The sequence below is a fragment of the Rosa chinensis genome, chromosome 3 (genome assembly GCF_002994745.2).
Source record: "Rosa chinensis cultivar Old Blush chromosome 3, RchiOBHm-V2, whole genome shotgun sequence".
Taxonomy (NCBI): domain Eukaryota; kingdom Viridiplantae; phylum Streptophyta; class Magnoliopsida; order Rosales; family Rosaceae; genus Rosa; species Rosa chinensis.
Genome location: NC_037090.1, coordinates 13,390,229 through 13,406,735, shown reverse-complemented (window position 1 = coordinate 13,406,735; position 16,507 = coordinate 13,390,229). Strand labels below are relative to the sequence as shown.

General features: G+C 36.0%; 1 protein-coding gene across 2 annotated transcripts; it reads right to left on the bottom strand.

Moving 5' to 3' along the window:
- Nucleotides 1-11,019: 11,019 nt before the first annotated feature.
- On the bottom strand, nt 11,020-15,054 carry LOC112193888 (short-chain dehydrogenase TIC 32 B, chloroplastic). Of its 2 annotated transcripts, none has more exons than XM_024334145.2 (8): nt 14,748-15,051; nt 13,410-13,641; nt 13,247-13,326; nt 12,770-12,923; nt 12,574-12,652; nt 11,780-11,864; nt 11,615-11,661; nt 11,020-11,439 (listed from the first exon to the last, which is right to left on the bottom strand). In XM_024334145.2, exons 1-8 carry the CDS (start codon nt 14,863-14,865, stop codon nt 11,263-11,265), a joined length of 972 nt encoding a protein of 323 aa, XP_024189913.1. In that variant the 5' UTR covers nt 14,866-15,051; the 3' UTR covers nt 11,020-11,262. The 2 variants fall into 2 exon arrangements, with proteins under 2 accessions (XP_024189913.1, XP_040371858.1); XM_040515924.1 differs by having other exon boundaries at nt 11,338-11,439; nt 11,763-11,864; nt 14,748-15,054.
- Between the last annotated feature and the right edge of the window lie 1,453 nt (nt 15,055-16,507).

The window sequence follows — 16,507 nt, the reverse complement described above, 5'->3', positions numbered from 1 at the left end:
ACCCATTATGTTTTGTAACCATACGTGCTGTTATGTAACTACTGGTGCTTTAAGCGGGTTTTTTTGTTGCTCTTGTTGGTGCAGGGCTCTCATAGGATGTGTAAAGTGCTGGACTTGATGTGTGGTAGCTTGAATCCAATTTGTAGATCGTAAAAGTCACTTAGTACGTGTAAGAACCTACATACGACCACTTAGTACCTGTTTTGATTTGTCAAATTTTTTTGGGTTTTTATCATAGGTGGGGTCTGAACTATGTTTGACCGGACTGAATGGTACCTGGACTTTTAAAATGATCAAATAGGTACCTGAACTTCCAAAACCACATCATTAAGGTACTTCCGTCTATATTCCGTTAATCCTCCGTTAATTGCAGGGATAAATCAGACATTTCACCCAAATTGACCACTAAAATGACTGTTATAACCTCATCTGACATTTTGTCCATTTCCCTCCTTTCTATCTTAATTTCCCTAAAAAAAAAATTGACTCTTCCCCCCACACTATTCATGTAAAACTTTTCATCAAATTTTACCTCTAATTATTGTCTTTCGATAAATAATAATCAACATCTCAACATCAAGTTTTCTTGAATAATTTTTATTGTTCTTTAAAAATTAGCCTAACATAATGAAATACCAAATTATTCAAGTTTTACCTTCAATTATTGTCTTCCGATAATAAAATTAGCCTAACATAATGAAATACCAAAATTAGCCTAACATAATAAAACTTTTCATCAAATTTTACCTCCAATTATTGTCATTCGATAAATAATAATCAACATCTCAACATCAAGTTTTCTTGAATAATTTTTATTGTTCTTCAAAAATTGGCCTAACATAATGAAATACCAAAATAATTTTATTGTCTTTCGATAAATAATAATCAACATCTCAACATCAAGTTTTCTTGAATAATTTTTATTGTTCTTCAAAAATTAGCCTAACATAAAAATTATTTTGGTATTTCATTATGTTAGGCTAATTTTTGAAGAACAATAAAAATTATTCAAGAAAACTTGATGTTGGGATGTTGATTATTATTTATCGAAAGACAATAATCGGAGGTAAAATTTGATGAAAAGTTTTATTATGTTAGGCTAATTTTGGTATTTCATTATGTTAGGCTAATTTTATTATCGAAAGACAATAATTGGAGGTAAAACTTGAATAATTTGGTATTTCATTATGTTAGGCTAATTTTTGAAGAACAATAAAAATTATTCAAGGAAACTTGATGTTGAGATGTTGATTATTATTTATCGAAAGACAATAATTGGAGGTAAAATTTGATGAAAAGTTTTACATGAATAGTGTTGGGGGAAGAGTCAATTTTTTTTAGGGAAATTAAGATAGAAAGGAGGGAAATGGACAAAATGTCAGATGAGGTTATAACAGTCATTTTAGTGGTCAATTTGGGTGAAATGTCTGATTTATCCCTGCAATTAACGGAGGATTAACGGAATATAGACGGAAGTACCTTAATGATGTGGTTTTGGAAGTTCAGGTACCTATTTGATCATTTTAAAAGTCCAGGTACCATTCAGTCCGGTCAGACATAGTTCAGACCCCACCTATGATAAAAACCCAATTTTTTTAGTACGTGTTTGCATATATAGCTTACAGTATGAGAAAGAAACAAAGTTTTTGAATCTTCAGTTCTTCATAACGGTTAAGTAATCCTTCTCGATCCTACCTCCCTACGCCTATGCCCTATGCTCGGTATGTGTTGCCCTTAATGAGGTCCTTGTAGGAGATAGCAAGTGATGACCTGGTCAGGGACTCAGGGTGGCAACAACTGTGTCAACAAATGTTCTGGTGCGTTCAATCCCTGAACCAAGTCACATGCTATGTGTGCCTAGCTATGTGTGACACCATCCAGTGGTGCATTTGTGCCCGGATGGAGCAGTGGTTTAAGGCTGATGCCTATCTGTCGTACACTGCACTCTCTTTGGAACCATACTGCGTTCCTCGTTGGTTGGATTAATTATACTTTGGCTCCTAAGAAAGAGAAATCCCATTCGATGCCATGCAAACGGATGGCCATGGCCTTGTGCAATTGGATAGACCGGAAGAGATTCTCTTTTTACAAGAGATGCTTGCACTTCAACTATTTCCCCAGCTACCGTAACCCTTGCTGTCTGATGACTTGCTAAGAAACTGAACTTGAGCCCTAGCTGCCTTTTTCACCTATTGCTCGCTTAACCTCGCTGATAATGCTTTATTGAGGGACTGCAGGCTTTGCATATTAGCTTAAATAAATGTTTTATCGAGCTCTTGAGCTTAGCTTGGCCTCTCCGTCTTAATGTCAAATTAAAGACACCTACATGTAATTAAGAAATAACAAAATTGCAATACATGCCCAATAGTACAAACTCAAAATCATTAGTTTCATGAAATTCGTATGGATATATCTTCAATCAAGGTTGAAGAACAAATTGAATAAACCAAATGCTAATGTCTCATGAAAAGTATGAACGCGAGCGGCTCCCATGTCATAAACTGTCACAATTCGAGCATGACTTGTGATCCTAAAATGGTCTAATTTTTTTTTTAGGAAGAAAATAAATTACAACTTAAAAGCTCCTACTACAATCAGAACTAAACTTATCAAAATTAAAGGCGGGCAAAGATGAGAACATCAACTTCTTTGACCAAGTGATAGGAATTAGGCTGGCTCGGTAACGGTAACAGGATTTTTTGTTCTAACACCGCTACCGAACTGAAACTCATCGGTTTTGAATTTTTTGAACCGCTGCCGATACCGATAGATTGGTTACCGATGAATCGGTATACCGACTTTGCGGCTCGGTTTCGGTTTGTCGACCGACTTTGCGGCGGCAGTGAGGAAGAACAGCAGCCCTCCTAATTCCAGATCTAGATATTCAGTTGGAGATCAGATTTTTTATTCATATCTAGAGGTGAAAGTGTTAGTTTTGGGCTTGGTTTATTATACGTGGCAGATAATCTCATTTGACTTTGTCTAAGTAGAGTCTTTGACATGTAATTTGAATATCCTATGAAAGTGGAACTACTAGTTTCTGTTGAGATGCAGATTTGGTTGTTAAGATACTGCAGTATACTTTGAATCCCTTAATAGGTGGGATTAGTTAGTATAGTATCAATATAAAAGGAGGTCCCTGCTCTCACTGCTATACACGTTCTAAAAGCACTAGTCCTATTTTACTAGTTGAGCAAAGGCTGCAGTAAGAGAGTAGAAGTCTTCCTTTTTGCACCAAGCACTGATGGCTTCTTCTTCAGGTAGTCTTTCTATCTGCTTCTAATCTTCTTCTCCAGGTAACATGTCAATGTAGTTCTATGCACACCAAGACTGATGGTTTTTGTGTTCTTCTCACATGTGGTATCAGAGCCATATCTATGTGCTTAGAATTCATTGTAAAGTGCAATTGTATAATTGTTAAGGAATACTTGTTAATCAGGAGCATATATGATCAGAAGCAGTAGCCTATGTATGCTTTTGTTTGTCTTATAGTTATAAAAAAATTTGTGGATTTGAGGATTCGAACTCGGGTCTCCCATACCCAAAGCAGGACCATACCGCTAGACTAGATTGGGGGCTTTGTCATGTGGCTTTGTTTCTTTAGTTTTATATATTCTTGTCGGTGTTCTATGGCAAAAGAATAAAAACTCGGTTTTGCAGACATGAAGAACCCAGATTGCTTATTTGCTTATTTGGGGCTTTCTTCTATTCACAATATTCACAATATTCACTGATCCCATCAACTTCTACTATTATGATGACTTCATAAGTTTCGCTTGAAATATTTCTAGGCTATATTTGTGTTAAATTAACTGAATTTCAGGTGTTGCAAGCTGAACAAGGTATAATGATTTAATTTTTCTTTAAGATTCTGGGATTTTCTTGTTCTATAGTGAAAAGTTCTCCTGTGGTGAAATGAATTCAGCTTACTCATCAACCTCAATGTTATGATCTCCAGTTTGTATTAATACTGGAACCTTGTTATTTGATTGAGATAGTTTGATATATATAATATATTTTGATGTGTTCAATCTCAGAAGACTCGAGCTTCCGCTTGGATTTGGGTATGATTATCTTTATGAACATCAATATATGTATATATATATATAACGAGTGTTGTTTCTTGTGTTGATGCATCTAACCCTTTTCAGTCTCCAGTATATGAAGAAAAGTACACTATGCATATTGAAAGTGTGGTGATAAGGTTTTGGCCTTGTTTAGGAAAATAATGAACCTTTTCTGCCAAAGTGGATTTGTTTTAATGTTTTCTTATTCAAAGTCTGAAGTACATAGGCCAATGTTGTGATCTTAGTTATAACAGATGATCGAAATTCCAAAGAAATAGCTTATCTGTTTTTTAACTCAGATTAGTGCATTAAGTTTATGAGATGTTTGTTATGGATATTTTCTTCTATCCAAAGATGTGGAACTTATTCAAATAACATAATATTCTGCATAATTGTAATGCAATAAAGAGAATTTCCATGCATTGTTCTATTTCTGCCCAAAGGTGATATATGAACATGCAGTACAGTAAGGGTTCAAAAGGGCAAATAAAGTTTATTGTTCTAATTGATTAGTAGTATAAAGTGAAAGCATATACTAATCTGATGAACCTTGTTTTCTTCAGTTGTCAATGCTTCTGGTTTCTCCAACTTGTACATAGAGACACTGACAGGAGGTAATTTCAAGAAATGGGAAGACGACCTCAAGATTGTGCTAGGACTGATGGACTATGACATAGTCTTACGAGAGGAGGAACCTGCTCCAATAACTGAAGCAAGCACCGATGAGCAAAAGAAGAAGTTTGAAAAATGGGAAAAGGCCAACAGAATGGCCCTACTCATAATGAAGAAATCTGTGGCAGAATCTGTGCGAGGGGCTATTCCTAGCGGAGACAAAGCCAAGGCCTTTCTTGAAGCAGTGAGAGAGAAATTCAAGGAGTCTGATAAAGCTGAAGCCACTAACCTGATGCACGCTTTCAGCAACTTGAAATATGATGAACGCAAAGGTGTGAGGGTACACATTCTGAAACTCATAGAAATAGCAAGCAAACTGAATGGTTTGGCTGTTCCAGTGCCAGAGCCTCTCCTGGTCTATCAGGCACTCCACTCACTACCACCTAAGTTTGCACAACTACAAGTGGCATACAACACACAGAAGGGAGCATGGGATTTGAATGAGCTGATCTCCATCTGCTCCCAAGAAGAAGAAAGGCTTAAGCAAGAAAAGGTGGAGAATGTCAATCTGGTGCATTCTGGTCATGGTAAGAAGAATGGAGCCTCGAGTTCAAGTAAGTTTCCTAATGCTGCCAAACCTTCTGGTACTGTTGCTAAGAGTACTCATCTATCACATAAGGGATCTCACAACTTTAAGTCTGCCAAAAACAAGAATTTCAAATGTTTCTTTTGCAAAAAGCCAAACCACATGAAGAAGGACTGTGAAAAGTACAAAAAGTGGCTGGCAAAGAAAGGTATTTTTTACGTTAATGTTTGTTTTGAGTCAAACCTAATTTCTGTCCCATTAAACTCTTGGTGGTTTGACACTGGTTCTTCTGTGCATATCACCAATTCCTTGCAGGGATTCATAAGGAAGAGGTCACCAACTAAGGAAAGAGTTTATGTGGGGAATGGAATAAAAGTTGCTGTCAAGTCAATTGGAAATGTTAGGCTGCAACTAGAGTCTGGTTATGTTTTAGAGTTAGAAAATGTTCTTTATGTTCCTTCGATGAGAAGGAACTTGATTTCAGTTTCGAAATTAGTTAAGTCAGGTTTTGCTTTTATCATTGACGATGTCAGTGTAAGGATTTTTCAGAAAAATAAATTTGATGTTCTGCTTGGAAGTGCCTTTTTGAGTTATGATTTGTGGCAGGTTGCATGCTCTTATATTAATGAATGTTATAATGTTGATTGTTCTGTTTCTAATAAAAGAATGCTCATCAATGAAAATTCTTCTATGCTTTGGCATAGGAGACTAGGGCATATCTCAAAAGAAAGAATGGAACTTTTAACGAAGGATAACATTCTGCATAAACTTGATTTTTCTGATTTTGACACTTGTATTGATTGTATAAAAGGAAAACTCACAAACAAAAGAAAATTTGGTTCCACACGCAGTACACAGCTTTTGGAAATAATTCATACTGATGTTTGCGGTCCATTTCCAGTCCAAACTATATGTGGAAATTGTTACTTTGTTACATTCACAGATGATTTCTCTCGATATGGCTACTTGTTCTTAATCTCTGAAAAGTCTGCTGTGCTTGATTGCTTTAAAATTTTTAGAACAGAGGTTGAAAAACAATTGGAAAAACAAATTAAAATTGTGAGATCAGACAGGGGTGGTGAGTATTTTGGCAGGTACACAGAAGCAGGACAGCAGAAGGGGCCTTTTGCCATATACCTACAAGATTGTGGGATCGTTGCTCAATATACAACACCAGGAACGCCTCAACAAAATGGAGTATCTGAGAGGCGTAATAGAACACTGAAAGATATGGTGAGAAGTATGGTATGCAATTCCTCATTACCTGATTTCTTATGGGGTGAAGCTATTAAAACTGCGAACTATATTATGAACCGTGTGCCTAGCAAGTCTGTTTCTAAGACTCCTTTTGAGATGTGGACAGGAAGAAGGCCAAGTCTTATGCATTTTCATGTCTGGGGGTGCAAGGCAGAAGCCAGGGTATATAATCCTATGGAAAAGAAATTGGATCCTAGAACTACAAGCTGCTACTTCATTGGATATCCGGAGAAGTCCAAGGGTTTTAGGTTCTACTGTCCTAATTTGCATACAAGGATAGTGGAGACTAATAACGCAAAATTTCTGGAAGTTTTGGATGTAGTAGCTTTAAATAGCAGCTTTACTTTTGAGGAAGGAAGCATTGAAGCACCCACTTCTGAAGCACCAAGTTCTGAACATGTTGTAGTTGATTATACACTGCCATCTCACATGCAGATTGAAGAAATCAGTGATGAGAATGCAGCCACAAGTGTTCAAGATCAACAAGATCAGCAGTCTATTCTTGAGCATCAATTAGAACCAGAAATACCAGATTTTAATCAACCGATTGCAGAACCACAAGTACCTAGAAGACAGTCTCAGAGGCAAAGAAAGTCAGCAATTCCAAGTGACTATGTGGTTTACCTTCAAGAAGCAGAATATGACATTGGAGAGGAGAATGATCCAAGAACATTCCAGCAAGCAATTGAAAGTGAGCAAGCTGATTCTTGGATGCAAGCAATGGAAGATGAGCTGCAATCCATGAAAAAGAATGAAGTATGGACACTTGTTGATGGAAGTGAAGCGATAAAAGCAATAGGCTGCAAGTGGGTCTTTAAAACCAAGACTGATGCAAGTGGCAACATAGAGAGATACAAGGCAAGGCTAGTCGCAAAGGGCTTCACACAAAGGCAGGGAATAGACTACACAGAAACGTTCTCACCAGTTTCATCAAAGGATTCCTTGAGAATTGTCATGGCCTTAGTAGCTCACTACAACTTGGAGCTGCATCAAATGGATGTCAAGACAGCGTTTTTGAATGGAGAATTAGTGGAGGACATTTATATGATGCAACCACCAGGTTTTGTTGAAAAGGGGAAGGAGCACATGGTATGCAAACTCAGAAAGTCTATCTACGGCCTCAAGCAAGCTTCAAGGCAATGGTATCTCAAATTTGATGAGATAATTTCTGATTTTGGTTTCGTTGAAAACAAGATGGATGAGTGCATTTACCTAAAGGTCAGTGGTTCAAAATTCATTATTTTGGTCCTTTATGTTGATGATATACTTTTAGCGAGCAGTGACATGACTTTATTGAAAGATACAAAAGATATGTTGTCTCATACTTTTGAAATGAAAGACCTGGGGGATGCTTCTTATGTTCTTGGTCTTGAGATCATAAGGGACAGATCAAGATCTTTTTTGGGATTGTCACAGAAGGCTTACATTGAACGTGTGTTGAAGAGATTTAATATGCAAAAATGTTCTAGTGGTGAAGTTCCTATAGGGAAAGGAGACAAGTTCAGTAAAGAACAGTGCCCTAGAAATGAATTGGAGAAGAAATCAATGCAGGAAAAGCCTTATGCATCTTTAGTTGGGAGCTTAATGTATGCACAAGTATGCACAAGACCGGACTTAGCTTTTGTTGTGGGAGTTCTAGGAAGGTTTCAATCAAATCCTGGTTTGCATCATTGGACTGCAGCTAAAAAGGTTCTGCGTTACTTACAAAGAACCAAGAATTTTATGCTTTGCTATCGTAAGAGTGATGAACTTGAAGTTGTTGGTTACACGGACTCAGACCTAGCTGGCTGCAAGGATGATAGAAGGTCTACATCTGGTTACATATTCTTCTTGGCTGGTGGTGCAATATCTTGGAAAAGTGGAAAACAAACTGTCCGTTCCACTTCCACAATGCAAGCTGAGTTTATCGGATGTTTTGAAGCTACTAAGCAAGCTGTGTGGTTGAGGAACTTTATAGGGCAGATGAGAGTGGTGGATTCTATTTCAAGGCCCTTGAAGATGTTCTGTGACAATGAAGCTGCTGTGTTCTTTTCAAAGAACAATAAAAGGACTTCTGCTTCAAGACTCATGGATGTTAAATATCTAGTTGTGAGGGACAAGGTCAAAGACAAAGAAATCACCATTGAGTACATTTCTTCAAAGTCAAACATTGCTGATCCTCTTACCAAGAGTTTACCAGTGGGAGTGTTTCAAAATCATGTTGCTAATATGGGAATACTCGAGTCTTTTGATGCAGCAGATCAGTGGGAGTGAGTTTTACTTAAAGATAAGTTTTGTTTGTTCAGTTTTACTCTTCAGTATTGAATAATAAGATGCTGGAACATATTGTTATTATTGTTCTAGATAAAGTTAATACATCATATTTTTCTAACTTCAATTCAGTTGGATGTTTGGGAACTTAACTGTTTTGAATATGGATGCAAACTTGATCTTTATTTGCAGCTTGTTATTAAGTAATGTGGCTGTTTTGTGTTAGGGTCATCAAGCATGCGATGACCACAAGGAGATCAATTTGTTCTGTTTTGACAGAAAAGGCTTCTTGCTGAAGCATAAATGAGGTTCAAATAAGAACCAAAAAGGTGGACCAAAAGGATGGAAGTTTCTGGTATAATTTTCCATTTATCTTCTGCATCATTTTGTATAGTACCTTGTGAATTTGATTTTGATATATGTAATCTTGGAGTGCTAGTACAGGTCAATTGTACGAAGTTTTCTTTGGTTCTATATCAAGTGTCAGATTTGACTGGTATTTTAGGATCAGATTATATGATAATGACTCAGTGATCACTAAGGTATTTAGCTTTGTGAAATGAGAATATATATGCAATATAATCAACCTACGCCCAAGTGGGAGAATGTTAGTTTTGGGCTTGGTTTATTATACGTGGCAGATAATCTCATTTGACTTTGTCTAAGTAGAGTCTTTGACATGTAATTTGAATATCCTATGAAAGTGGAACTACTAGTTTCTGTTGAGATGCAGATTTGGTTGTTAAGATACTGCAGTATACTTTGAATCCCTTAATAGGTGGGATTAGTTAGTATAGTATCAATATAAAAGGAGGTCCCTGCTCTCACTGCTATACACGTTCTAAAAGCACTAGTCCTATTTTACTAGTTGAGCAAAGGCTGCAGTAAGAGAGTAGAAGTCTTCCTTTTTGCACCAAGCACTGATGGCTTCTTCTTCAGGTAGTCTTTCTATCTGCTTCTAATCTTCTTCTCCAGGTAACATGTCAATGTAGTTCTATGCACACCAAGACTGATGGTTTTTGTGTTCTTCTCACAGAAAGAAGAAGTGGAGGAATGAATAAGTAAAATGATGAGAAAATGGAGGAAGAAGCAAAAGAATATTAGAAGAACAAGAGCCAGAAATGGAGAGAGAGATAGAGAGCAGAAAGTGAGAGAACAGAGGAGAAAGTGAAACAGAAAGAATGAAGAAGACGACTCGAAACACATTTTAATTTTCATAATTTCTGATTCCATTTAATTACTTGCTTTTCCTTAACTTTACACAAGCAAGCTTGTGGCCTGGTGGTAAAAGGCTCGAGTTTGTTGTGATGTTGGCAATGGTTCGATGCTTGGCAGACGCAAGAGCGTAGGATTTTTTGAAAGAAATAGTTTTGAAATTGCTAACTAGACTCGAGATGTCTTTCACAAGAGTATGAAGACCCCAAGGCAGAGCATATTTCTATCAAGTTGTTTAATATAGTGGTCTAAATCAAATTCTATCAAGTTGGCATATTTCTATCAAGTTGTTTAATATAGTGGTCTAAATCAAATTCTATCAAGTTGATTAATATATTTCTAAATATCACATTTATAAAAATTATTGTTCGGAAAATACACCTATAAAAATTATTGAAAAGCTTGGGCAGTCGCCAACTTGCCATAATTAAGCTCCTCACACTCTCACAGTTCACACCAATCCACCCGATCATGTTACTTTTGCTACCCTGGTCTTCACTTCCATCCTCACGCGCCTCACACCCCGCCTGCCAGTGCTAATTCACCGCATGTGGGTAGTATTTTTTATATGTTTTTTTTATCAGGAAAAAAAAATTATAAATGAAATCTTCTAAAACAATCCAATCTAAACTGAAAGGGACTGAAGGCATTTCCATTTCATTTCTTCTGAAGAGGAGGAATTAGCTAATAGTGTTGCCACATAAGTTTTGAAACCTCTTTAACCTTTTAACGTACAACAAGATTTTTTGAATTATTAGTCTTATGACATACTACATTAAATTTGAGAATACTTTTTCTTTTCTTTTCTTTTTTTTTCCTTGGAAGTTACAAAGCATTTAAATTATCAAACAAGAGGCGAGAAAAAAGTAAACAAGGCTCTCATCTTCGAGCTAGCCATACACAATTCTCACACCCTGATGCATATTCAGCATCACTATGAGCAGTAGAGTTACAACATCCAGAAGAATTCACTGATCAAAAGCCATTATCAGCTATTTAATTAGCTGGAAAATGAGGACTAAGTGCCAAAGATAAACTAATCAATAATTATGTTGATTGAAAAGCAAGGAATTTCAGCGTCATTATATTAAGCAGTACATAATATATAAATGACACAATACAACAACTATCAACAAACAGTAACCAAACAACAACTCTCTATACTTGTGTAGCATGGACCATTGCACTTACACACTCACATTAATCCCACAACTTCTGCTCTGCAGGCTCATATATGGTAGTATTATTGATCACAGATTCACAGAACGTTTCTCATCAACTTTTAGAAGAAGCTCCATCAATCAACTTGTTGCTGAAGTCCCACAGTCTTTTGGCCAACTTTTCATTTCTAGCATACGAGCTCGGCTTCATCTCGTTGCAGTCCACATAATATTTTCCGGTTACACGTTTCAGTTTTGGATGCAGTGCTACAAAGCATGTTGTGGCTGCTCCCTGGTTAAGATCATTTGACAGTTGATGCAAAATTATAGTTAATGCCTTCAACACTCTTGAAAAAGCGATAGATTATGTGGTGCCTAGGTAATTCGATAAGGAATCATATGCATGTCATGAGAAAGAAGTTATGTGTAAAAATGTAACTAAAATAGCATTCGATGGAGATAATCACCTGAGGAACATTCTTCCAAATGCAAAAGGTGAAAAACCTCAAAGTTTCTGCATATAACAGAGTGAATCCAAATTAATCAGACAGTGTAAAAATTCTTTAACGATAAAAAATAGTTAGTGTAAAAATTCTTTTGTATTTTGGATTATGCCTCTGAATGGAATATACTCATTAAAAAAGCAGAGTGCCTCATGAGAGGTGTCATGATTATTCCTGGGTGGACTGAGTTGACTGTGATGTTCACTCCCTCTGCCTGCAAGGCAAAGCAAGGCAATTATTTACAGACAGATGCTGACGTATGAAGGTACTTTGATCATAATTAATCTACAAAAAGTCAGACGAGCAGTCCATTTGAACATAAATATATTAATTGCTTCTTTCCTTTTTTTTAGGTAATAAATTAATTGCTTCTTTCAAACATCAGAACTTTATGTCTATTACATATTTATAGCAGTGTTAACAAATAGAATGAAGTCGCATCAAGACTATGCTGCCCTAATTGATAATCTGATATGACACCGTCTCAATTAGAATGTCTTGTAACATCAGTTCATTAATCCTTAATGTACGAGATATTATCACAGATCCTATTCGTGATTATGGCTTGCATTTCATGTCTTTGTTGATACTGAACCCACTTGAGGACGGCGCTTAAATTCAAATTGAATTCTCTCTAATGTAACCCCTTTCCGTACGTAATCATTTATATGTTCTTCAAATAATTCGTTATGGGGCACATGTCTATGGGACTGTAGTTACCTACTTAAGGACGCTGATTAATGAACTTTTTTGTGGCTGGCAATTGAGAACAATAAAACTATTTTAACTCACAGCTCACAGTATAACATTCCCCATAACATTACTTCCAAATCGTTTTCTTAGCAATTATTGAAGTTTGCTACAGAGTCAAGAGGTACAGCAAAAACTATGAAGATGAAAGGAATGAAGGCAAGACAATTTACCTGCAACCTACGAGAGAGCTCATTAGCATGGAGTATGTTGGCTAGTTTGGATTGGCCATATGCTCTTTTGTCTGAGTAACTGAGGACACAGACATTGACTTGAAGAGTTACTATGAGCTAGATAAGCTGCCTAATTATAATGATGATAGCCATGAAAGAGATGGATTAGTTAAGTGTTAAATCACTAATTACGTACCCACTTCGTTCATTGATCCTATCAAATCGAATCCCATTGCCATAGGTGTGCACATGAGCAATTGATGACAGGTTCACAATTCTGCCTTCGATGCCAGTGGTTTTAGCCGTGTTCTTCATTTTCTCAAGGAGGAGGTTGGTCAAGAGAAAATGACCTGTAAATTTGGTGGCTTTCTTAATTGAAATGATACATCAATAATGAAAACTGATTCATTTTTCTGTATAGAAGATAAAAGTAGCACACTGCTGACAATAATTTTCACATATCTGAGCAAGACTGTAGTTGATTGAAATTATAAATCACTAGATAAAAGACAAAAGTACCAAATCACTAGACAAAAGACAAGAGTACCACATTGCTGACTTCTGTTTCTGAAGTGAGGCCGGACGGCCGGTAGCATAAGTGGGGTTTATGTACGTAGACACACGTAAAGTGTAAATGTGATACAAATAATTTTGTCGAGAAAATTATAGTTACCAAGATGATTGGTTGCAAACTGCATCTCTATTCCATCTTCTGAAAGCCGGTGAGGGCAGAACATAACACCAGCATTGTTTCTGCAACACAAATAAACCAATTTAACGAAAATGAAGGACATGAATTGCTGCACAAGGGGAAGAGAGAGAGAGATCATGATCACATTAGGAGGTTGAGAGGAAGATCAAGAGCTATGAAGCTATCAACAAATGCTCTAACAGACTTGACCGAGCAGAGGTCAAGTATTAGAACATCCACTCGAGCTTTCTCATTCTCTTCGAGAATGATCTGTTTCGCTTTGTTTGCAGCCCCAATGTTTCTAGCAGCAATGATGACATGGGCTCTTCGGAGCGCCAAGATCTTTGCCGTCTCCAATCCAATCCCGCTCGCCCCGCCTGCATTTCACATCCAAGATCAGCAATATATCTCTCAACATATTCGAACAAATTAATTTTTAATTCAAATAGCCCAATATCATGTTGATCGAGTGGTATCCATTGTCTCTGTTCTAAGAAGTGATGGCCTCCCTGGACCACCATCTATCTTTAATTCTTGAGTTTCTACCAGGCGTTTACCTTTTAGTTGACTAGTTTTCCTTTTTCATTTGTATTTCCAGTTTATCTCCTTTCCAGTTTGTACTTTGTCTTGCCCCTGGGCTATGAAATTTCTCATTCGATCACAAAAAAAAAAAAAAAAGTGGTATATGTTTTTTCTTTTTACTAAAGTCCATGAAAGTGATGAAACATAAGACTTTGGATTTAAGGTTTGTGAAGACAAAAACTGAGCAACATTTTGGTTATCCTTTCTTGGAGAAGGAGAGACTTTGACACCGGTCAAAAAGGTTAAAAAAAAAAAATTTAATCCTAAACTAAATGACCAAAATATCGAAGATCATGGAAATATTGATAGTTTAAAAAAAAAATTACGAATGAACTATCAAATATCGATGGAAATTTTAACAAAATTTTAAGTAAAAGTTGTATGATCAGTTAAAAATGTATTAAAAATAACATATCAAAAAAATGTTGAAATTAATATCGTCATAAAAAACGGAAATTTCAAAAAAAATATCGCTGATATCTTGAATATTTTAATCCTTGCCTCAACCCCACAAGCCAAATTCAAGCCAGGTGGTGGGTTATGGCCTCTTTTTGGCCTGAGTTGAGATTGCAAATTCTCATTCATGTCTAAACCAATAATAATCAAAGATATATATGTTGTAGTAATTACTCTATACCAACACTGTGTTAACAGATTGGTGAGTTCTCACAGACAATTTAACAAACAAGTAGAAGGCACAAAGATCGGAAAATTTCACAGTATATTAAAATTTTGATAGAGAATTATCATATTAAATACTGTTTGTAGCGTGTGTCTCGTAAAATGAATTAATATAACAAAATTTCAGAGCACTGCACATAAAATTTAACAAACAGGTAGAGGGCGCAAAAGAAAACACAAAGTCCATTGTTCATAGAGAGGAAAATGAAAATGAAGCTACCAGTGACAATGGCAGTGAGGTTTTTTGCATCAATCCCTTCAGTGACTTGCTCAGCAGTTGAAGCTGATCCAAACCCACTTGCACCAGGCCTTCCTGTCACCAATGAGAAGAAACCCATTTCGTAAAATCACTGTAATAACCAATGAAGTTTTCCAGAATGCTCAGTGGCTCTGTCACCACCAAGACAAAGTCAATGACCTATCCCAGATTTCTTTATATCATTACTCAGAGGAAACAGAGCATTGAGAAGAGAGAAAGAGGGTGAGAGACAGAGATGAAGGCACAGGAATGAGAATAAATAAGTCCAGTGGGTTGCATGTAGGTAAAAATTGGGTTTCAATTCTGAACTATTACCCATATGGAGGCAATTAAATGCTCGCCGGTGAAGAGCTGTTAATAGCTTCAACAACCCATCAACTGTAAATCTTGTTTACTTGCCGTTCGTGAATTGTTTGGGTACCTTTATAGTGTGAAGAAAGTCAATGTTATAAAGAAATATGACTCGAATTCAAAATGATAACGTATAACAATTAAGGTTTTTGTTATAGGTGGGATCTGAAAAAATCGGACAGAATGGTACCTGGACTTTTATGGTACGTTTACTTACTTGAAATGGAAAATAATCATGAATCAGAGACAAGTGGAATGAGAGAAGAAATGAATCGGTATTGATTCCGGATAAGTGATTCCTAAACTCATCTCCCCCTTCGTAATCGAATTCCTGAGTATTCAGGAATCGATTCTTGATAAGGAGGTGGGACCTACATTCATTCTGATTCCTTCATGTTTTAGTAAACGCATGAATTCTTTTACCCGAAATCATTCCGATTCATTTATGTGTTAGTAAACTCATGAATGTTTTTACCCCGTAATCATTCTCTTTTCTTCCAAGTAAGTAAACGTGCCTTTTAAAGTGATTAAATAAGTACCTGAACTTCTAAAACCACATAAGCACCTTATTACCGTCTATATTTCGTTATCTATCCGTTAAGTGCAGGGGCAAATCAGAAATTTCATTCAAATTTACCACTAAAATGACTATCATAACCTCATTTGACGTGGATAAACACATTTCCATAATTTCTATTTTATTTTTCCTCCAAAAACAATTTACTCTTTCCCCCAACACTATTCATGTGAAACTATCCATTATATTTTACCTCCAATTATTTTCTTCCGATAAATAATAATAATATCAAACATTCCAGCATCATGTTTTCTTGAATAATTTTTATTATTATTCAAAAATTAGCCCAGAATTGTAATTAATTTTTACAAAGTAAATTTAAGAAACAAAAAAAAAGTGATTATACAACAAAATATTCTGAAAAAATGAAGCATAATGACCCTAGTACTCTAGTAGCCAAGCATGCATATTAACTAACAATAAAATAATAAAATTATGGTAACTTAATCAAGTGATTATCTTAACACAAATAGATATACCAAATTTTTATATATAAAAACAGTATTATAATAAAGATTAATAAATACTTTGTTGTATACCTCATGGTATAGTACATAGTTACATACCCTATAAAAAAATGCTCTCTCTTCTCTTGAGAGCAACCCTAAGGCTGCAACAGGCCTTGATTGGCTCAGAAAATTTCTTGCATTCCACTTGAGTGTTTCATAATACTAGGTTGAACATAATTGAAATATTGTCAAGTTGGATTTTGTGTATTTAGTCGAAATTAGTCGAAATACTCTCATGATTCTCGAATTGTATTGAACTATCACTAATCAAGTATTCAACTACT

Bases quoted from the DNA above. Each gene is read 5' to 3' on its own strand.
- LOC112193888 (XM_024334145.2), bottom strand. From the start codon at position 14,865: ATGGGTTTCTTCTCATTGGTGACAGGAAGGCCTGGTGCAAGTGGGTTT. The intron at 12,653-12,769 runs GTACGTAATTAG...CTGTGTCCTCAG, and splicing joins AGGATCAATGAACGAAGTGG to TTACTCAGACAAAAGAGCAT. The intron at 11,662-11,779 runs GTATATTCCATT...TGTTATATGCAG, and splicing joins GCACTCTGCTTTTTTAATGA to AAACTTTGAGGTTTTTCACC.